The sequence below is a fragment of the Colius striatus genome, unplaced genomic scaffold (genome assembly GCF_028858725.1).
Source record: "Colius striatus isolate bColStr4 unplaced genomic scaffold, bColStr4.1.hap1 scaffold_113, whole genome shotgun sequence".
Lineage (NCBI taxonomy): Eukaryota > Metazoa > Chordata > Aves > Coliiformes > Coliidae > Colius > Colius striatus.
Genome location: NW_026908405.1, coordinates 28622 through 49552, shown reverse-complemented (window position 1 = coordinate 49552; position 20931 = coordinate 28622). Strand labels below are relative to the sequence as shown.

Genomic DNA, 20931 nt, shown 5'->3' with positions numbered 1-20931 from the left:
TCCTTCTTGTTCCCTCCTTTAGGGCTCACAACTTCATGCTTCCCACATGCTTGTTGATTATTCTCCATTACTGCTTTCCATGTTTGGAACAGCACACCTTATTCACATTTAAATGCATTGCACTGTTGTGCAGTTGGATGCACTTGGATTTTATTTCCACAGCTCTAAGGATATCTTTGTTCCTAAATGCATTTGTTTTTTTAATTAACAACGCTGCCATTCTTCATAAGTTTCTATTATTTGGGAAGCAAAAAGAATGACACAGAATGACAGAAAATCGGATGGAAAAAAAGGCATTTTATCCTTGAAGTAAATTCACAGAGCTGTAAAGAGCAGTTTCACCAACTGAAAAGGTAGAAAGGAGGGAAGAAAAGAGGGGAAACCAGGAGGAAGGGTGCTCCTCCTTTGATAAGCACTGCATTCATTCAGCAGCAAGGGGCATGGGGGAGGGGGAGAGAGCACCTCCCGTGCCAGTACAAAGCAGTGAGTGTAAGAATTTGGTACATTCTCTGTCGGATTCTAGGCTTTGTGGATAATTCCAAATGCAAGCAGGTAAGACTGATATTCAGGCCCTGAGGGCCAGGGTAAGACAGTAGGATCAGAAATGCACCCCAGCAAGGAGCAACGGCAACAGCAGCAGCATTCCTCCCATGTTTCGGTCACCTTCTAATTAACCTAATGAAAGGTGTATTGTTTAAAGAAGCCTGATGAGAATTACCACAGATATGGCCAAGCCATCACAGGGAACAGTGAAAGGGAATCACTGCATAATCGTGGAACACCCCCCTGCCCCGTCACTGCCAACGTCACAGAAAATGGCCAACCACGTAAAAAGTTAAGATGCCTTTCTGCCTTCCTAACATGGCCCTAGCCAGACCCAAAATGGTCTCTCTAGCTGATAGCGCTCTTCTGATCCCAGAGAAGACGTCGTTGCAACTGCAGACTAACAGAAGGGCTCCTGCTTCACAAACCACACCACAGAGCTTGGGAATAGCTCCCTCAGCTTTGTCATTTTGTCCGTGTCTGGCATCTGGGGCTCCCGTGCGTGAAGGCGTTCATGCCAGCTCCCACGTCCAGGCTGCTCTGCTTAAAGCTAAACCCGAGGGCCACACGGCCCTCCTCTCCCCAGCAGCACAACAGAATTGGTCCCAGTTCCTTCACCTTTACCAGGTTTGGGGTTTGTTTTTTTTGTCTAGGAAGGAGTATTTTAAAACCAACCAAGCAAACCACACACACGCTTCAGAGTATCACCACAGGGATGCTCCCAGGTCCCAATTACTGCAGAATAACTCTGTAATTATGTCTTCATTTCACTAACTAATCTCAGATGAGCTTTTAAAAAGCAAGAAAAACGTTTGGAGTCGTATTCAAACGTTATCTGGATGAAACCCGACATTTATTTATCCTTTTCCAAGCTTAATCCAGTTTAATTGAAAACCTTTTTTTTCCCCTCCCCTTTTCCAAAAGAAAGGCACATCAGCTCACAATCAGTCTGGTGACAAAAGATAAACCTTGTTAAAAACAAAAGCGTGGCATTTGAAAACAAACAAAAAGCACGGGAGCAATTCCTAACCAAGCAGGACCGTGTGAAGAAACACCACCAGTCCTTCGCTCAAACCTCCAGCCACAGAGACTAAGCGCAATCTAAAGACCTTATTTACTCCAATCGTACACCGCCAACAAAACCACTATCCGAGGCAACGCTTTTAATTACAGATGTACCTAAAGACCTAGGAAAAAAAAACCCAAGCTTACTTCTCTTCGCGTGAAACCGGAGCCCCACTGAGCTCAGCCAAATGTGGCTGCCTGAGATGGAAGGCAGGGGAAAAAAATTGAGTCTTACATGGTGTACAAAGACATAAACTGGAGACTCCAAGGGGCTTCCCTCTTGGTTGCTCATGGAGATATACCCAAATCCCTTTCTCTCATTAAACCATTTGCAATGGCCGGTTCCGTGCAAAACCTGGGATTCCTCCTCTTCCTCCTGCTCCGGCAACTTCCCGGGCTCGTCTCCACCTTTACTCGCCCCTGCTGAGGAAGAGGGAAAGGCGTGGGGGGGAGGGATGGGGGGTTGGGAGTGGTGCGGGGAGAGGGGGGGTGGAAAAAGAAGGAAGGTGGGGGACAAGATGCAAAGGATAGAGTTAAGTTCTGGTAACAGAATTGGCGCTGTATGAAGGGGTCACTACAGAAGGAACGAGGGGGAAACGACAACAAAAAAAATCGAACAGAACAAGAATGCAAACGCAAACGGACGAAAGATATTTTTTTTTTTGTTAAGCCCTAAAACAAGCAACTTCTCCCCAAAATGCGTGAATAAAAAAGGGCAATGAAAATGCCCGGAGGTTAGAGGGAGGAAGCACCGCGGCACGGAGCCTCTCCCCCGCCCTCTGTGCCTGGGCAGCCCACGTTGCTGTACATACGTGCATTTTTCCATTTAACTCCATCTTTCAGCCACATTACAGCCCGGAACGCGATACTTTACTTGAATATTGCTGGTTTAAGACCGATCCCATTTCTCAACAGAAAACTCTCAGCCCAATTAGTCTCTCCTCGCAAGGCGCAGGACCCGAGGGAGGGGGGAGAGGCCGGTCGGGGAAGGGGTGCAGGAGAGAGAATAAGCCAAATTGGGTAGATTGCACAACTAGTTACTGCACATGCGGCGCCGAAACCACTATTTTGCACCGTGTCTCCATCTCTCCTTGGAATAAACTTTCGATTAAAGTTGGGACAGGTGTACGGCCGTTTTCTCTCATCCCACCACGGCAACTGTGCTTAATCAAACAGGAACAATTCAAACAATAGCCCCCTGAAAGCTTTTCAAGTTGTGAATCGGTGTGGGTGGTACGGAACAGTTTCTTAGCTGGGTAACAATGAGTTAGGAGAAAGCCCCCTTGCGCGAGCTGCTAAAAAAGGGTAATGCATAGTTGGGTTAAAGGGGGAGGGGGGGAAAGGGGGGGGGGTTAGAGAGAACGAACGAGCGAGTGAAAATCATAGTAAAACAATAGAAAAAAAGAAAATTAACCTTCGGCCATGTTGCCCCACGGGCCCCCTGCTCCAAACTCGTGAGATGAAAACTTTCCCTGCGGATCGAAGTGCTCTTCTGCATGGATCTCACTGAAAACAAAGACAGACAGGCAACTGGTTATAAAATACAGCACCACAGAATCACAGCATGGTAGGTGCTGGAAGGGACCTTTAGAGACCATCCAGTCCAACCCCCTGACAAAGCAGGTCCCACCTAGATCAGGTCACACAGGAATGTGTCCAGGTGGGTTTGGGAACCTCCAGAGAAGGAGCCTCCACACCCTCCCTGGGCAGCCTGGGCCAGGGCTCCCTCACCTCAGCACTGACACAGTTTTTGCTTATGTTTCAATGGAACTGTTTGTGTTCCAGCTTCATCCCATCATCCCTTGTCCTGTCAGTGGATACAACAGAAAAAAGTGCTGCCCCAACCTCCTGACATTGAGATATTTGTCAATATTAATGAGATCTCCCCTCAGTCTCCTCTTCTCCAGACTAAACAGCCCCAGGTCCCGCAGCCTTTCCTCGTGTGAAAGATGCTCCAGTCCCCTGATCATCTTGGTGGCCCTGTGCCGGCCTCTCTCCAGCACTTCCCTGTCCCTCTGGAGCTGGGAGCTGACAGCTCAGGTTTTCTGTGTCAGGAAGGCTCAGAACCAGCAGGCACGGTGTCTGCTGGTGAAACAGCAGCGGCTCCTGCGTCCTTCTTGATGAAGGCCGAGCTACATTTGAGAATCTCTTTCCCAGTCCCTCGGCAGGTGCTCCCTTGCCGCCCCGGCGCCAAAAGCCCACCCGGTGCGTGCGGCCGGGAGCCCGTACCCGGGGCCGCCATCCCAGCTCCCCTCACAGCCGCACGGGCCGCCCCGGCAGAGGGCGACAGCCAGCCAGGCATCCATCCCGCTGCAGCGAGGCACCCAGCGCCGCACAGTCGCGGGGCCACGGCAGCAGGCGAGGCGATCCCAGCGCCGGCCTCTCCTCACACTGAGGCGATCGCCAGCGCCAGCCTCCTCACACTGAGGCGGTTCCCAGCGCCGGCCTCTCCTCACACTGAGGCGATCGCCAGCGCCGGCCTCTCCTCACACTGAGGTGATCAGCAGCCTCCTCACACTGAGGCGATCCCAGCGCCAGCCTCCTCATCCTGAGGCAATTCCAGCGCCAGACTCCTCATCCTGAGGCGATCCCAGTACCAGCCTCCTCATCCTGAGGCGATCCCAGCGCCAGCCTCCTCATCCTGAGGCGATCACCAGCGCCAGCCTCCTCATCCTGAGGCAATTCCAGTACCAGCCTCCTCATCCTGAGGCGATCCCAGTACCAGCCTCCTCATCCTGAGGCGATCACCAGCACCAGCCTCCTCATCCTGAGGCAATCACCAGCACCAGCCTCCTCACACTGAGGCGATCGCCAGCGCCAGCCTTGCTCCTCACCCTGTGGCAGCTTCAATTCACCCTTGGATGGCTTCACCTGTATCGAGGCCATAAAGAAGAGACATGCAGAGTGGAGATACTGGCCCCAGATATAACCGTGTTCTAATGGACGTGCTGCTTTCAGCCAGGGAAACCCGAGCATGGTGGTGGAGGGATGCAGTGCCCTGTCACGAGCCAGGCTCTCACCCAGGGCCAGGTCCCCTGCCCCGGCCTCTGCCTCAGCCAAGGCAAGGGTCTGACACAAGCTTTTGCAGTGCTTGTGCTGCAGACGGTTCCTAACGGCACTTAGGTTTCAATTCAGAAGAAAATACATCAAGAGCTGGCAAAGAGTCATAACACAGGGTTGGTTGGTTTTCTCTTGAAAATGTGCAAGTGGTGGTTACTCGGGGTGCTGTCTTCAATGGGACACAGCTGCCCAGGAGCCACTCCAGCCCACACGGGCAAGGCAGGCCTCCTCCCTAGCGCTCAGACATGGCTGAAGTCCACAAACACTCTTCTCTTAGCCTTGTTAGCCAGTCTAACAGTCTTCCAGTTAGAGTCTGGAAGAAACCTCCAGCAATCCCTTATTGAACCCTCTTGCTATGTAACACGCACCAGGAATGCCAGTCCTTGGATTACATTAGTTCTAACCCATGATACCAACAACTAACTACATGCCTTTGGCATGGTGATTCTATGCCAGTGATGTTCAGCACTAAGCTCTCTATGGCTTCTGTTTCTTTGTTTTATTAAAGTCACACTGAAAGCATAGACATGGTACTGGAGAGAACTGAAACAATGATTTCTCTTTTCTAGCTTTCTCTTCACCATCAATGCACTTAAAAGTGGTTGCACAAATATTTAGCCCCGGTGGAATCAACTAAGGATTAAAACAGACCGTAGCTGTAACTAACTGCATGTACAAAACAGTGCACCATCTTCTGTCTCAAGCCCAATGGCAAAACACTTCAAATGCTCAAGATTCCTGGAAAGGAACAGGGCACTGTTTCACCCATTGTTCAGTGGTTGCTGCCAGTCTGTAGAAAATCAAGATGTCTAGTCCAGAATCTACCCACAGAATCTACCTTCCAAAGCGATGCTATTGATAAAACATGCATTGTTCTCAAACAGACTGCAAAATGGACATTGACATTTGCAAATCCACTATAGCAAATGATGCTTCAGCATCTCCCTCTTCAAATCTAACCATCAGCATCTTCAATATTAGCAAGACACTAGTCATCTTGACTTTAAGTAGGCCAACGACGAATAACAATAGCCCAATGGCATCTGCCAGTATTGCAAAACTTGCACACAGTCATTTCCTGTCAGACCTTTATAATCCTTATGGAAAGCATTAATTAAATGTAGCACACATTCCCCATAAATTAGTAAGCAGCAGAAAAACAAACCTTGCCATTCCCTGATAACTGTGATAATGTACTTCAAGTGACCTGCTTCCATTTCTATGTCACGTTGCACTTTGGAGCTTTGTGTGGTTTTTCCAGTGGAATCTGAGGACTCTGCTTCCCTTAGTCTGTCTCCATATACTACAGAATAACCCACGACGAGACACAGAACATAAAGCTTCCCTTGAATCAAGAAGAAAACAACATGTACAAGCCCCATTGTCCTTTAGTATTGATTTCCCTAGCATGGGAAGTAAAAGGACATACTAAATCGGTTGTAAACTGCAGTCGGCCTGATCTAAGACCAAAACATCAAGCTCTTTCCCCTATAACAGAACCCAAAAGTGGGAAGTTATTGAACAGTGTCTGAGTTCTTTCTGATATTTTCAGAGCAGCGATCCCCCGCCTCCCAGTGGCATTCAGTCCTCTCAACTACCCTTCAGCTTCCCCATCCACCTTCTGGATAAAACAGTAAGAAAGTAAAGCTTGCAGTCAGATACACAACAACAGCAAAAGCCCTTATGTGATTTACTTTCTCCCCCTCCAACACCCATGTCTGAGAAATCCCAAATGTGGTATTTATTATAGTCTAGGTTCCATTGTGCCCTGCTCTAGGTGGTGCTGCTCTGGCAGGGGGGTTGCAATGGATTAGTTCTCCAGGTCCCTTCCAGCCCTTGAGATTCTGATTCTGTGGATGTTTATTTGTTACCAACCAAATCCAGGGTGTGTCTGAAGTGTTTCCTGGCAGGTCCACATGCCAGTCAAGGGTGTGCCTAGAGCCAGTGTTGTTTACCATCTCTATATTCATTACTCATCAATGACTCCTACCAAGAAAACAGGCACACCCCTGGATCTTAAATGCATTCTTTCCCAAGGAACCATACCATATGGCATACTCCTCACCCCACTCTCCTTCAGGGATGCTATTAGCCCTTTGATCCACAGTGCTGCAGCTCTTGGGTCCCCCCTGCTACACGTGCTCCTGTTACAACAGCCACAAAACCCGACAGCACCTGATATGTGTACACAAGCTCACACATCCATATCTCCAGGCACATAAAATATACACAATGTATGAGCTGGCTCTTGCTAACAACACTCTCATTTTGGCATGTTCTTCGAATGCCTAAATTAGTGCAACCATAACAAGTATTTCTTCACCTCAGAAGCATGGTGGAAATTCACTTAAACACGACAGAAGAGTCCAGATGTTAATCACCTGGTGAGATGATGAAACCACAAAAAGCCCTTAAAAGTGAAGTTACAGTAGAAGCAGCCCTAACAACAACCACAGCAACGAAAAGCAAGAAAGATTTGTTAACACAGGACTGTCTTTCTCACAGTAGGCTCCCACAGTTTACAAGGTTGCTTCAGGCCCACAAAACAATGCCACAAACACAGAGATGGCAATTATCCTAATGGGGAATCCTTTCTTCAGTAGAGCACTGACAGGAAGGAGAACCAGGGCGGTTTTATGATAGAAAAAAGATGTATGTGTGTGTGTGTGTGTGTGTGTGTGTGTGTGTGTGTGTGTGTGTGTGTGTGTGTGTGTGTGTGCGAGTCCGCGCACACGCGGGATGCTGACGAGGGACGGACCGACATGTGTGTGTGTGTGAGTGTGTGTGTGGACACGCGCCGCCGTGCTAGTTCTGTTTTTCTTTCTGCTTCACATTTGAAGTATTTGGCTCCCAGTTTACTGTCAGCATGGGCATATCAACCTTGCCACAGACTGATTTGCTACACAGCAAATGAAACTGTGAGAAAACCACCTTGTGACCTTATTATTTGTTTTCAGATGGAATTTTCTTTGTGTTTTTAAAATTAAAGAGTATCAGTACTTACTTAAGGAAAAACTCTAAAAGCTACAATTCTGAAGTCACAGATATTTTTCAGAGCTCTATTATGGATTTATTTTGTAGTTAATTCTATGAGAAACTATATCTAAATAGATATACACATACAGTTAGGTTTTATTTCCTCACTGGAAAACTATTTGCAAACAAAACAATGCCAAATAAAGCCCTGAAAAAGATACACATTAAAGGCCAAATTAAGAAAGAGCCGTTATGGCAATGAGGTGAATTCAATATTTCACTTTTTAGTTTAAAAATAAATGCTGTTTCTTCCATTCCCCTGATTACACTAAGCTGAGTGTTTATTGCTCATGTTCAATGTAGACATGGTACATTTTTAATCCAGAATTGTACATTTTTTTCCCTCAATACATAACCATCTGTACTGTAAACAAATGGTACAGCTTACCTCTTTTGTTTAGGCTGCAAAAGTACTCTAAGCAATTAAGACTTTAACATCACCCTCTCAGAAGTGATGGCACTGCAACAAGTTTTATTTTTAAAAATACATTCTGTGGGTTTTCACTTGTTCCTGTAACAACTTCTTTAGTACAGTTTGTTCAGACCTCCTTTCTGAAGGTTTTTTAACATTAACCTCGCACTTATTTTCACAGAGCTTACACAGCATGGGATTTTTGCTTTACGAACAAATAAGCCTTTTACCTACAAAATACAGAATCTTCTTTCTTGTTTTTGGTTTGTAAGATTTGTTGTTTTTTTTTTTTTTAATCACTGAATTATTACTTGAGAGCATTTTACAGTCATTTATCTTTTGTGACATGATCAAATACTGCTATGGATATTGTGTATTAAAGCAACCAAAGCAAAGCTTATAAAAGTAAAATAATAGATGAGTGAGTGTATTTTGAACACCAATATTCACTTTCCTACAATGATGAATGGTTCAGGGTGTATGGCATTTCTCTTATTCTAACCAGAGTGGACAGCAGTCCTGCACATCATACCTTCTGACTGAGTCACTGTTTCAAACCACTGAACAAATAAAGTCATACAATGGCCATTTCTAAGAGACTTTAGTGCAGACAGGTCCTTCATTCAAACCAGACAAAAACCACCCAAAACACAGGAAGATCTAACAGTTCTCAGTCTCTAAAACCAAAGATGCAAATCTTTAACTGTGGTGCACACATCACTATTTGAAGCAGGTACAGGAGACACAGTGCTTGAAAGAAAATCAAAACCCTGGGGTGTGATTCAAAACCAGCAGTGAGTGTGCAAATTTCAGCAGTGTAATTTGTGGGTCTTATCCTTTGATGTTGCAATACTGAACGTGCTGTAGGAAATATAAAATGCTACCCATAGAATATTTATTAAAGACCTTTAGAATATTACCAAAACATAGTTTAGTGTGAGTATGATCCTATAAATATAAACACTGTTAAAGATCCTGAATCTGAGGGGAGGAATATTACACTGCATGTTACAAAATGATAACCACACACACATACTGGTTAAAACAGTTGGGGTTTTGGGCTGTATATTTACTGTACAATGACAGGGAGAATGCTGCAGACTGGAAGCAGGATTTTTAGGAAGGGAAGTTCTTTGCTAGAAATAAGAAGTATGTGCATGAGTTCCAAAGTGCACGGACCTGCAGTTTAACTTTACTGAAATCACACCGTGCATCATTGGGAATGACCTCATTCTTTGCTCACTGAGAAAGCAGAAAATGGCTCCACACTCTTCCCTTCCCTGCCGAGCACAAATTCTAAATACAATTTCAGGTTATCAAATGCTAAACTAAGGAACGGTTTTAAACGTTTAAAACTAGACAGATTGATTTTTGTGTCAGTAGCAGTAGCACAGATAGTTCCCTATTACAGCCACATTCAAGAAAAGAGGGAATTGTACCTCCATTTCTCTGTTGAAACCGACTAGTTCAATATTAGAGTCCTCATTTTTCTGTATAATTAAGCTTTTGTTCAACGGTGAAAACACTAGAAACTGATTGCTTGAAAATGAGCTGCATGACCTTTGTCCCCGTTTCTCACCCCTGACCTTTGATTTGAAGCCCCTGCATAACAATTTATTCTATTTTTAGAAACAGAATGCTAAAAAGTCCATACATTTTAAACATTATTATTCTCCCATGTGAAACACATCAGGGTTGTGTTTTTCTGTCTTTTTTTTCAGCCTCTCCACATCAAACCAGAGTAGCATGTTTGCTTTTTTTTTTTTATTGGAAACACCCACTGTGCAATTACAGAACATGAACACTTGTCTCTGGGGTGAAAAAAACAGCTTTTTTTTCCTTTTAATGTACTGGGTATGCTGAAGGACATTAAAGTGAACTTAGGAAAGAAATAAAAGAGTCATCTACATTGCATGCACTTTAAAATGTATCTGTCTTTTCCTACAGAGAGAAAGAAAGGAAAAAAAATGTCTTGTGCCTGTGTGCATACTGCTGATAATGGATACTTGTTTTTCTCCTGAAGCATCCCCGTACCACCTACCACTGGTGACTGTGTTCGCATGGATGACGTGCTGTTTGGATATTACCTTTCAGAGTGTCCTTTCATAAACTGAGCCTGTGGTTAAAAATAGCAAACAGCAAGTTCCTCCCTAGTTTCTTGCTTTCATCTGGGCATCCATTTTATACATGTAACACTATGCTTTGCAATTTGCTTTCAGTTTTTGGATATATTGTTTTCTCTGGTGGAAGGGCCCTTTTTCCATGGGGGAAAGTCTCCCATGGATATCACTGCCAGCATGCAGTACCGGAGCGATTACAAGTGCATGACACAAAAGCTTTAGGTGAAAGCATTTCCCTACTGTGACCCCCCCCCCTCCTTGTGAACGACGCAAAAATACAGGCGACGACTCCGCGGCGACGACAGGACGGGCAAGGGGCGGCCGCCCCTCGCCCCCCGGCCGCGGAAAACATGGCTGGCGGCCTTCAGCACCACGGACAGCGCCGCGCCGCGCCTCGCCACGCCGGCCGCAGGAGGGGCCGCAGCCCCGGCCCCGCACCGACCCCGCAGCTCCGGCCGCCGCCGCGCAGCTCCGGCCCAACACACGCCGACCCCGCCGCCCTCCCTGCCCAGGGAAAGATGTCTCCTTGGGAAGCTATCCCCCACCCACAGCGCTCCGCGATGGCAACGCCTGCCGCGGGCTGTAAGTTGCGATTGGAATAGAAGGCTTACTGGGAACTGGAGCAAAAGGAGAAGACACCCGCTTGGGGTTTAAAAACTCATTTCTGCGCCTGAGGATGCGATTGGAAACAGCTGGCAATAGCTGAGGCTGCAGCCCTGCAGGCCTAGGAGGGAGAGGGTTTGGTGCATCCTCCTTCATTTACTTATCACTATTTTTCCTCTTCTCAAGTTTTAAATACGTGCCAGCTAACACATTTTCAGATTAAAAGAAGGCTGGATAGAACTGAGACACCAGCACCCGCCTGTCACAGGATGTATTTCAGAGCACAGTGGGAGACAGCTATTTTTGTCATACACACTCAGGCAGATTTTCTACTACAGCTGCATTTTTTGCAACTACTTATATGGAGCAAACATCAGCCCTAATCACTACTTGTGCCATTACATGCACGATTTGTTTCAGTACAGCAGAGGAAACTTGGCTTCCTGCTGTATTAATAATTAAGGTCATAATTTAATTCAATATTAATTCTTACTACTCTATACCAAGGGGAAAACCCATCACTGTTCATAGGATGATGCCTGGGATGCATATCTTACAAATAGTTTCCTGAACGAGCTCATCAGGGTTGTCTCCTCTTAAGCTTTAAGGTTGTTTTCAGTGTGTTTTAAAAAAACCACAAATGACTTGCAGTTTTGTAGAGCACAGCACACGGGTATCGATGCAAGAGTAAACATGCACTACTGCATTTCAGTACAATAGGATATACCTAGCTACCAAGGAAACTACACACAGCTGCATTTAAATGAATGACAACCAAATTTAACTGTAATTATTGCTTCAGCATCTGGCGACTTGCTCGCGACAGGACGTTTTTCAGCACCTGCAATTACTCATATTGTTTCTACTCAAGATGTGATATTGCAAACCAGGCTACTAGATGGGGAGAAACTCCCCAGCCCCGTACATGGCCTGTTTACAAACCACAGCAAGTTCAGTTATGTAAGGAAGGAGCACCAAGTCTGCAAACACAATGGACGAGTGCACGGCTATTGTGTCCCATCGCTGTAAGAATATAACACGTAATCAACTCAACTGCTAAAAACCGGTGAGAGAGAAACAAGTAAATGAATCAAATACCTTACTACGTGTATCAGATTAAAACGGGCAATTCCCTCGTGATAAAGCAAAAACCCCCACGTTACAAAACACTGAAATGAACCTCGAGGTTTTAGATTTATTTAGCTACGCCGATGTCGTATTTAGTCACGGCTCGAGCGAGATATTTACGTGCATTTCTGCTGTTTGCTTATTGCTAGGTTAATTTAGTCGCTGTTGATCTGACCCGCTGCATGCTTCGCTGCAGCCTCAGCCCAACACTCCGGCATGCAGCCACCACCCGGTATCCAGCCGGCGGGCGCGAAGAAGCGCCCGAACCGACTCCGCCGCCTCTCCCCCGCGGGCGTGAGACCAGACCAGGCGTTTCGGAGGCACTTCTGCACTTTTATTTGTTCTTCCTCGCCCCGCGTCCCGCCGGCAGCGGTAACTCCGCGTCAGAGCCGGCCGCGAGCGTTACCCGGCGAGCCCCCTCCCCCCGCACGGGCCGTCTCCGCGCAGCCCCGCGGGGCGGCCGCCGGCGGGGCCGGGCAGCGGCCGGGCGCGACCCCGCGCTCCCCGCGGCGCGGCAGGGAGACATTCGAAATGGCGGCCCCGCCACGGCGCAGCGTTTCAGCCCCCCGCACCGCGCACACGCCGCCGCGCGCGACGCCCCGCGCCCCCTCCCACCGAGCGGTCGGACCCCGCGCCCTGCGGGGCGCACCGCCGCCGCATCCTCCCCGCTCCTCGGCCGCCCTCAGGCCGGGTCCCGGCGCCGCCGTCCGCGCACTTTGCTGCCGGCCTTGCCTTCCGCCGCGCCGGTCGGTCCCGGCCCGCGGCGCCCGGCCGGGCGCTCCCCGCCAATCCGGCGGCGGCAGGGCGCGGGCCGCCCCCTGGCGTCGGGCTGCCGCAGCGGCCCCGCGGCCGCCGCCCGCCCGTTACCTCGCCCCCGGGCGGCGGTGCCGGCGGCTCCCGGCCCCGCACCCCGCTCGGCGCCGGGGACAGGCTCCGTCCCTTCGCCCGTCCCTCCGCTACGGCTGCCGTCGTCGTCCGTGTTTGACGTGCGGCCGCTGCCCGCCGCACCCTTCCCCGCCCCCCGCCCTCGAGGGGGAGCCGCGGCTCAGGTGCTGACAGCGGCTCCCCTCGAAGGCAGCGGCGGAGGAGGGGGCGCGGAGCGGCGGCCGAGGGAAAAAAAGGTGCGAACCCGGAAGTACACCCGCCACGCCGCCGCCCGCAGCGCAGGGAAACACCCGCGCCCGAGCACAACAATGCGGGGCCGCTTCGCCTCCGCTCCGCCCCAGCGCAACTTTTCGCTCCGGCCTCGGAAAGAAACCCGCCCGCCCGCTCCCTCCCCACAGCCGCGGCGGGACACGGGCCCGCGCACGCCCCGGCAGGTGCGGCGCCGGCGGCGAGGCGAGACCCGCGGCGGAGGAGAGGTGAAGGGAGCTCGCTTACCTCCCGCGCGCTATGGTGGCCGGGCTAAGCGGGGCTGCGCCGGCGGCTGCCTTCCTGAGCCCGCCGGGAGGATGGAACGGAGGAGGTGGAGAGAGGCGAGCCGCAGCGGCAGGAGGGCTCGGGCGGTCGCTCACGCCGAGGAACGCTCGAAGGCAGCGCGACCCAGCGGGCGGGGAGGGGCGGGGCCGCCGCCCGCCCGACCCCCGGGAGCCGCCTTCCCGCGCTCAGTCCCCTCAGCACCGTCCGCCCGACCCCCGGGAGCCGCCTTCCCGCGCTCAGCCCGACCCCCGGGAGCCGCCTTCGCGCGCTCAGCCCCCTCAGCGCAGCCCCCTCAGCGCCGCCCGACCCCCGGGAGCCGCCTGCCCACGCTTAGCCCCCTCAGAGCCGCCCGCACGATCCCCGGGAGCCTCCTGCCCACGCTTAGCCCCCTCAGCGCCGCCCGCCCGCCGGCAACCCCCTCAGGGCAGCCCCCTCAGCGCCGCCCACCCTCCCGGCGCCGCCTTCACCCGTCTGGGCTTTGTCTTTCGCCGACGCCCCTCCTGCCGTGCCGGTAGAGCGCGGGCCCGGGCCGCGCAGCAGCCCGTGGACCCCGGTGCGCAAGGGTACGAAGGCCGCTTCCTTTGGGTGCCAGCCTGGAGGGCCCCGCTCACTTCATCCAGCCACCGGGCCCCATCCCTGGTGTTCGAAGGAGCCTGTTGGTCTCGTACTGTGTATGGTGGTGGTTGCACTTGGCTCCAGCGCCCCGAGGACCAGCCTCATCCTGTGTAGCATGTCCAGTCCAGATCTGGTGCTGGCAGGTGAGCTTTCACTCTCATGTGGAGGATCTCACACTGTTTAACACCAGCTTAACCTGCTGTGGCTGTGACCTGCTGGTGGTGGGTCTCACGATGTGCTGGCCACATCCCCAAACCAGGCAGGCTTATAGTTGTACAGACAGCTTGTCCAGAGCTTGCTCATTCCATCTTGCACCACGATCCTGTTCCTTTCCCAGCATGTGAGACTTTATTAATCCCAAGGCTTCACCTTTCTAGATAATTCTGTGACTTAACCCACAGAGTCACCCAGCGGTAGCTCACGTACGGTCATAAACGTGCTTCACCCGAGTGTGTGCAGTGCGTCGTTCTAGACATAGCAGTGTTAACAAAGCTTAATTACCCATGGATTAACTCTCCACATCCTTTTTTTTTTCCTACCCATCCTCTACACAGGCTCCAACAGTCCCCACTTCCTCCATGCCACAGCAAAACCGAGACGGCTCCCAGCGGTGTGCGCCCTGGCAGGCTCACCAGGCGTTTGTGATGAGGACGAGCTGACTGCTGAGCCAAGCAGGAGGTGAAGTCATGCTGTCCTTCCTCTGGTAGGGACACAGAGTAGCATTCTTCACGACACTTAGTATTTTTGGGTCCTTCATGTTGGATTTGGCTGGAATTGTAGAAGAGGTACAAAAATAGTTTGGGAGCAAAGAGATGGATAACGAATTGCATTACAATTGTGTTTTCTTAGCCTGTGATTCAGCAAGCTCTGGAGCCTCTCAAGCCTTCAAACACCGTGCCTTACTTAGCTGAGAAAGGTCTTGTGGTGGACAGAGAAATAATTTCAGGGCTCAGGAGAGAGTGTTATGCAGGGAGTCACCAAATGATGCCATCCCACTCAGACACGTCTATGTGCGGCCCTAGAAAGCGACTTTGTTCGTGTTTCCCAGACAAGATTTCAGTAGCTGTGTTTTGCTAGTATTCCTGATGTTTATTACTTAAAATTTAGTGTGCACTATGTGTGTGTGTGTGTATGTAAATCTAGCTGGGTGTATAGCTATATTACCCTCCCACAGCTCTCACTATATTTTGCTAAGAGTTTGTGAATGGGTGATCTTTTCTGAAAAACAAACAATCAAAACCAAACCATGGTCAGAACTTTAATTCTTTATTTCTAATAGATGAAGAAGAGTTCTTGGCATTTATACTGAGCTATTTTAACCGACCCACATGCTTTGGATTTGTACCCTCAGCATATGACATGATGTAATTTATAGCAAGTTGGTATAAAATAAGTTCTGTGTGGAAGAGAAGCACAATGGAGCTCTCTCAGAAAGTAACTGAACTGCAAACAGTTTGAAAGGCTGTTGGAAACACTGCATGGGCTTTTTTATTACTTTCAGTTTTTCAGCGTTTTTTTTTTCCTGGGCTTGCTCACAGGGTGTTCCCTGAGAACTTGGTGATGAAGGAAGAAGTGAGGCTGGGACGTCACTTCTTTCTGTTGTATCCAGTGACGGGACAAGGGGTAACAGAAAGAAACTGGAACACTAAAAGTTCCAGTTAAACATAAGGAAAAACTATTTCACTGTGAGGTGAGGGAGCCCTGGCCCAGGCTGCCCAGGGAGGCTGTGGAGGCTCCTTCTTGGGACTGAACACGTTCCTGTGTGACCTGATCTAGGTGACCCTGCTTCTGCAGGGAGGTTGGACTGAATGATCTCTAAAGGTCCCTTCCAACCCAACCATTCTGTGATTCTATGAAATTTGTTTCTTCCTATGCAGATTGAACAGTTCTAAGTGTTTTCTTGAGGTCTGAGATTTTTTCCTAAGGTGACCTGTTTGATGTATTGTCCCTGGTGAGAAAATAAAAGCACTGAAGATATTTTGCAAAAAATGAAAGTCAATTAGTCAATAAAAGTCAGTTTTTAATGCTATATCTTCCACACACAGAATGACACAATCACAGAATCTCGAGGATTGGGAGGGGCCTCAAAAGCTCATCCAGTGCAAGCCCCCTGCCAGAGCAGCACCACCTACAGCAGGTCACACAGGAGCTCATCCAGGTGAGTTTGAATGTCTCCAGAGAAGGAGCCTCCACAGCCCATCTGAGCAGCCCCTGCCAGTGCTCCCTCACCATCATAGTGGAAAGGTTTTTCCTTGTGTTTCTTTGGAACCTCTTCTGCTCCAGCTTATACCCATTGCCCCTTGTCCTATCATTGGCCATCACTGAGAACAGCCTGAAGGCAAACCACAACATTTAGTTGTTTTGTGTTGTGCTGCCATCAAAAATAACTTCTGGAATGGTAATAAGATCATTCTATAGAATATTTTGCCAGTGAGATCTACTGAAGCTTTTTCACCCTTGTAAAAAAAATCCCCCAAGCATTCAGTAAGCGGTGTCTGCCATCTGCAACAGTGTCTTCTACTGAGGGAAATACTCACTGAAGGTGTGAAAAGAAGGAGCTGAGACACTGATGGTGGGAAGGGAATTTCTGAGGTTCTGGGTAACACCTCCAGCACATTCACAGCGTTTGCAAGCCAGTGCAAAGCCAGGCGTTACAGACTGAGAGTGGTCGCTCCTATTCCACCCCCACAGCTCCTCAGACCAGAGAGTACATTTCTTTGTCCCACAGAGAGTCTCCCACTGCTTTGTGCTGCAGCAGGCTTCCCATCCTTCCACATTTATCCTCTTGGCATTCTGTTTGATCGTGTTGTGGGGTTTTTTTCCTGACAGTGTCAGCTCCCAGTTGCCAGCTCCTTCGTTACTCTTGTGTTATGCCAGCTTAATCAGGGTCTGAGCAGGCACTTCTGGAGATTGCACGGAGGTTAATCTGCCGTTTTGCTGTGGACTGTTATTTTTTTATAAGTGGGTGTGTTTGTGTCAGCTATTACTAAAATTACCTAAAAATACCTAAAAATTTCCCAGGAGAAGACAGCTTTCCAGTTGCTTATATCTGTGGAAGTTGTTTATGCCTCCTGTCAGGAGCTGTTTACATTTTTTCCCAGTTATTTCCATGAAGAAGGTTAAAAAAATACATACATTTGTTCCATGTTAAGATGCTGTTTTCTTCACAATGATCTAGAGGTCCCAACATTTCCAGCAGGCACTTCAAATCTGGTGTAATGGCAAGGAAATGCCGTTTGTGCCAGTATTCTGTCCAGCTCTGGCTGAGCCGTACAACCCTTTGCCAAACCCCAGCTTGCACACACTGACACACTATCTTAACAGCTAAAATCTAGGTGGATCTGCTTTGGCAGTGGGGTTGGACTAGATGATATCTAAAGGTCCCTTCCAACCCCTACCATTCTGTGATTCTATGAAAATCTACTAAGCCTTGCATCCAAAACAAAACCCCAGGTCACTTCCAACCGTGAACACCGAGCAGCCCTATGTGCACTGGGTCCTCTACAGCAGATGGGTAGTTCATGTACAGGCTCCTCCTCCTTGTCCAGGCTGCAGAATCTCAAGGAAAACTTTCTGTGGAGGCTTTTAGCTGCTCCTTTTCCCAGACAGGTTCTTGCTTGGGAAATAAGAACCAGAAATTACCCTCTCATGTCCTTTTAATGACCTTACTGCTAACACTCTGAAAGCATGAAGGAAGAAGCTGTCTGAGTCAAATGGAGAAAAAAAAGACAAATGCCAGAGCAGGATGAGGGGGAAAATAGATTAGGAGGAAGAGTCTCCTGAGATCAGGACTGTTCAAGGGGCAAAAACCTAAGTCTAGGAACTGAAGAGCGGAGGCAGACTTTATTTGGTATTTATTTGCCATCACAGTGTAATCCACAATATGTGAAGTACGAGATAATGAAGAGCAGGGTTCCTGTTGGCTGGAAGGGCTGTCATAGGGATCTGTGGGAGGCAGCGGCATCTCTCCTATTCGTTGTGAGGAGCAGGGACTGGGACTATGCGTGGGGGAGACTGACTGTGAAACCATGAGGGAAGCGTGGGAAGTTAGTGGGCGAATAGGATACACTAAAAGAATGAAGAGAAAAAAGGCCTGGACATGCAGCAGAGAGGAAAAAAGTAATTTAGATGCTTGTCTGCAGAATGGAGATTACAAGAGTGTTGAAACAGATACCATAAGGAGCTGTTGTAGACAAAAGCAAAACAGAAATGTGGGGAAAACTTAGAGTGGATATATGGCTGGTGTGGGGCGATCTTGTCTGCATCCCCCCTTCTGGGCATGTGGCTGGCTGGGCTCAGGGCTAACTTAGGAGACAGTATAGGTGGTAGCTTGCTAGATGAAACCTCAGTGGAGGCTTGATGCTCCTTTGCCAGGGAGCTGCTTTTAGGCTGAGGCTCTCACCCTTCTTCCCAGCTTAAGCTCCATTGCAGCTGTGCTGCAGCCATGGCCATGCCTGTTTATCTGGACACTGATGGGTGACAGGCTTGTCCCTGGATCCACCTCATCCTCATGGGCTTGTCTGGCCTTAGTTGCCACCAACAGGCCTGCTCTGTGCCTGTGTTCTCAAGGCCCCTGCCCCTCAGGCTTTCCTGTTCCCCCTTCCCCAGAGGAGCAGCCTTCTCTCACTGCCCGTGGCACTGCAGACTTGCTGTGGACCTCTTCATACAGTTTCATGATTCACCAGTGGTCTCAGGGGCACTAATGCAGAAAGATGGCAATAAGATTGCTCCTTCAGCTTTGGAAAGTGTCTATCAGCTCTACACCCTATGGGGCTGAAGCCTGCTGGCAAATCATATGACTCCCATATACTCCATTTCACACCTCTTTAAAAAAAAACCCAATCAAACCACAGCACTTCAGGTGTACTGTCAAACTCAATCAAAGGAAAATTGCTGCAGTTCCAAAGCTAAGTGTTCCCAGCATGCTGGCAGCAAAACCGAGATCAAGTGTGAGATAGGACCTGGTGAGGCTCATGTTCTCTGTTTCTTGTTTTCTTTTCCTCAGACCCGCTTGTGCCTCATGAAAGTCTAAACTCTCTTCTGTTTCTTAGCTGGCAATGGCTGTGTGCAGTTACAGAACTTTGGCTTTTCTCCTTTTAGCCACTAGTCTCCTTCTTTACCCTCTGCAATTGTTACAATTCTTTGAAGGCTCCATGAAAATGTTAGTAACAGAGACATTTCCCAGTTTTCTCGTGTCTTCATTCTATTTCGTTTACTTTTGCCAGTGGGGCCAAAGAAAGAAAGTTGAGGTTCTTTTTACAGTTAGTTTGGAGAAGCTGTGCCAAAATATACTGTTGTTCTTTATTTTGCGGCTGAGTGAAAGCTGTGCAGCATCTTGTGAAGCTTTAGAGTTTAGTCTAAGATTCTCAAGAGCGTCCCATTTGTGAGTGTAAGCAGATAACTAAGCACATGAACATTCAATATGGTCATCAGAGACAAATATTTTATCACAAATGCCTTTTTAGACATTTTTTTGTTGTTGCAGCCAAGTTAATTGCATTTCAGTGCAGCCTTTGTTACAAGCATGCTGAAAGCACTCTGCTGAGCCTCAGCTGTTGACTTTTCCACACCTTTTCTAAACCAGTAGTCACCACCTTTACAAGACTACATTTAATTCCAAAGCAATAACTATTTCTTCTTCCATCCTTGATCATTTCTGTCCTTGCTCTGTGACTCAGATACACTAATTTGAAAGTTGGGGTTATGCTCATTATTTAAGATGGTGCAGAAACTGAGTGGTGTGCATCCAGAAACTTACCATGGCATCCACTGGTGATGGGTTGATCAGGAAGAGCAAACCAAAGAGGAAGCTGTAAACTCTTTCTATCAGCTTTCTAGACTGAGGCAGCATATATAACTCCAGGGATTGGACTGGATGATCTCTAAAAGTCCCTTCCAACCCCTACCATGCTGTCAGTCTGTGATTACTGCTCTCAATCTGTCTGTTCCCCCCATCATGTGTGTTTCATGGATGGAGAATCCTGTGCCCAGGTCCTCACTGCTGATCTGTCTGTTCAGGGATGTGAAGACTCTTTGGCTCCATCTGAATTAGCAAAATTACCAGGGCCAGGGGAAATGCCTGAGCACTGGTTGCCAGCAGTCCATGAAGTGCTTTTATGCCAACTAAGCCTTGGCAAAACAACTATTGCCAGGCTGTGGATGGAGAACTACCAAGGACTAAGCCCTAATAGGCAGATTGCTTTTGTCCTGGTTGCAGGGATAACCTATTTAAACTCTTGTGTGGCTGTGAGAACACATCAGGCTAGTTAGTCACAGGGTCAGCAAATGCGCCCTGAGCTGTTTTATTTCCCAGGACTGATGTGGCCTGTGGATCTTGACCCCACAATCAGGTTGATGAGAGGTGGGGAAGGGGGTGGGTCTCTATGATGAGGACCTCTTCTGTAAGAGCCAGCCCTAAAAAGAGACTAATATTTGAGTGGTTCCCAGTCTGAATTGCCTCTATGTTTTACATTACACTGACACCAAAGACAAAAAAGATGGGAGTGTGGGAATGAAAGCTCAGGTCTCCTTGTGTCCAGCTGACTACCCAAAGGGGTAGTCTGTAGCCACGTTTTGAAATGCTTGTTCTACTTCTGATGTCAGGATTCTGACTCCTGTTTGGTCCAGTTCAAACCAAAAACTCTGAGAATGCACCTCTACAGAGTAATTATCAGTGGGGATGATGGCACTTTTGAAAAAGGAGGAATAATAGGTAGCTTTTCATCATATGCTCAGCAAAAGCAACAGCAACAAGTCTGGTGCAGGATGAGGGGTTTCAGGTAAAGCTGAATTAGTGCACAAGATCTTCAGGCTTAAACGATTATTTCACAAGGACCAGAGTCATGTTCAAATACTTTCTTAGGAATTCAGTGGCGTGTGCTTGGTTGACCATTAACATTTTAATGCTTTTTAAATCAATATGTATGGACT

At 48.6% G+C, this 20931-nt stretch overlaps 1 protein-coding gene across 1 annotated transcript; it reads left to right on the top strand.

Annotated features, from left to right (window-relative positions):
- Window positions 1-12149: 12149 nt before the first annotated feature.
- Window positions 12150-13901, top strand: LOC133629064 (basic proline-rich protein-like). Its single transcript, XM_062019695.1, has one exon. It carries the CDS (start codon window positions 12150-12152, stop codon window positions 13899-13901), a length of 1752 nt encoding a protein of 583 aa, XP_061875679.1.
- Window positions 13902-20931: the final 7030 nt, after the last annotated feature.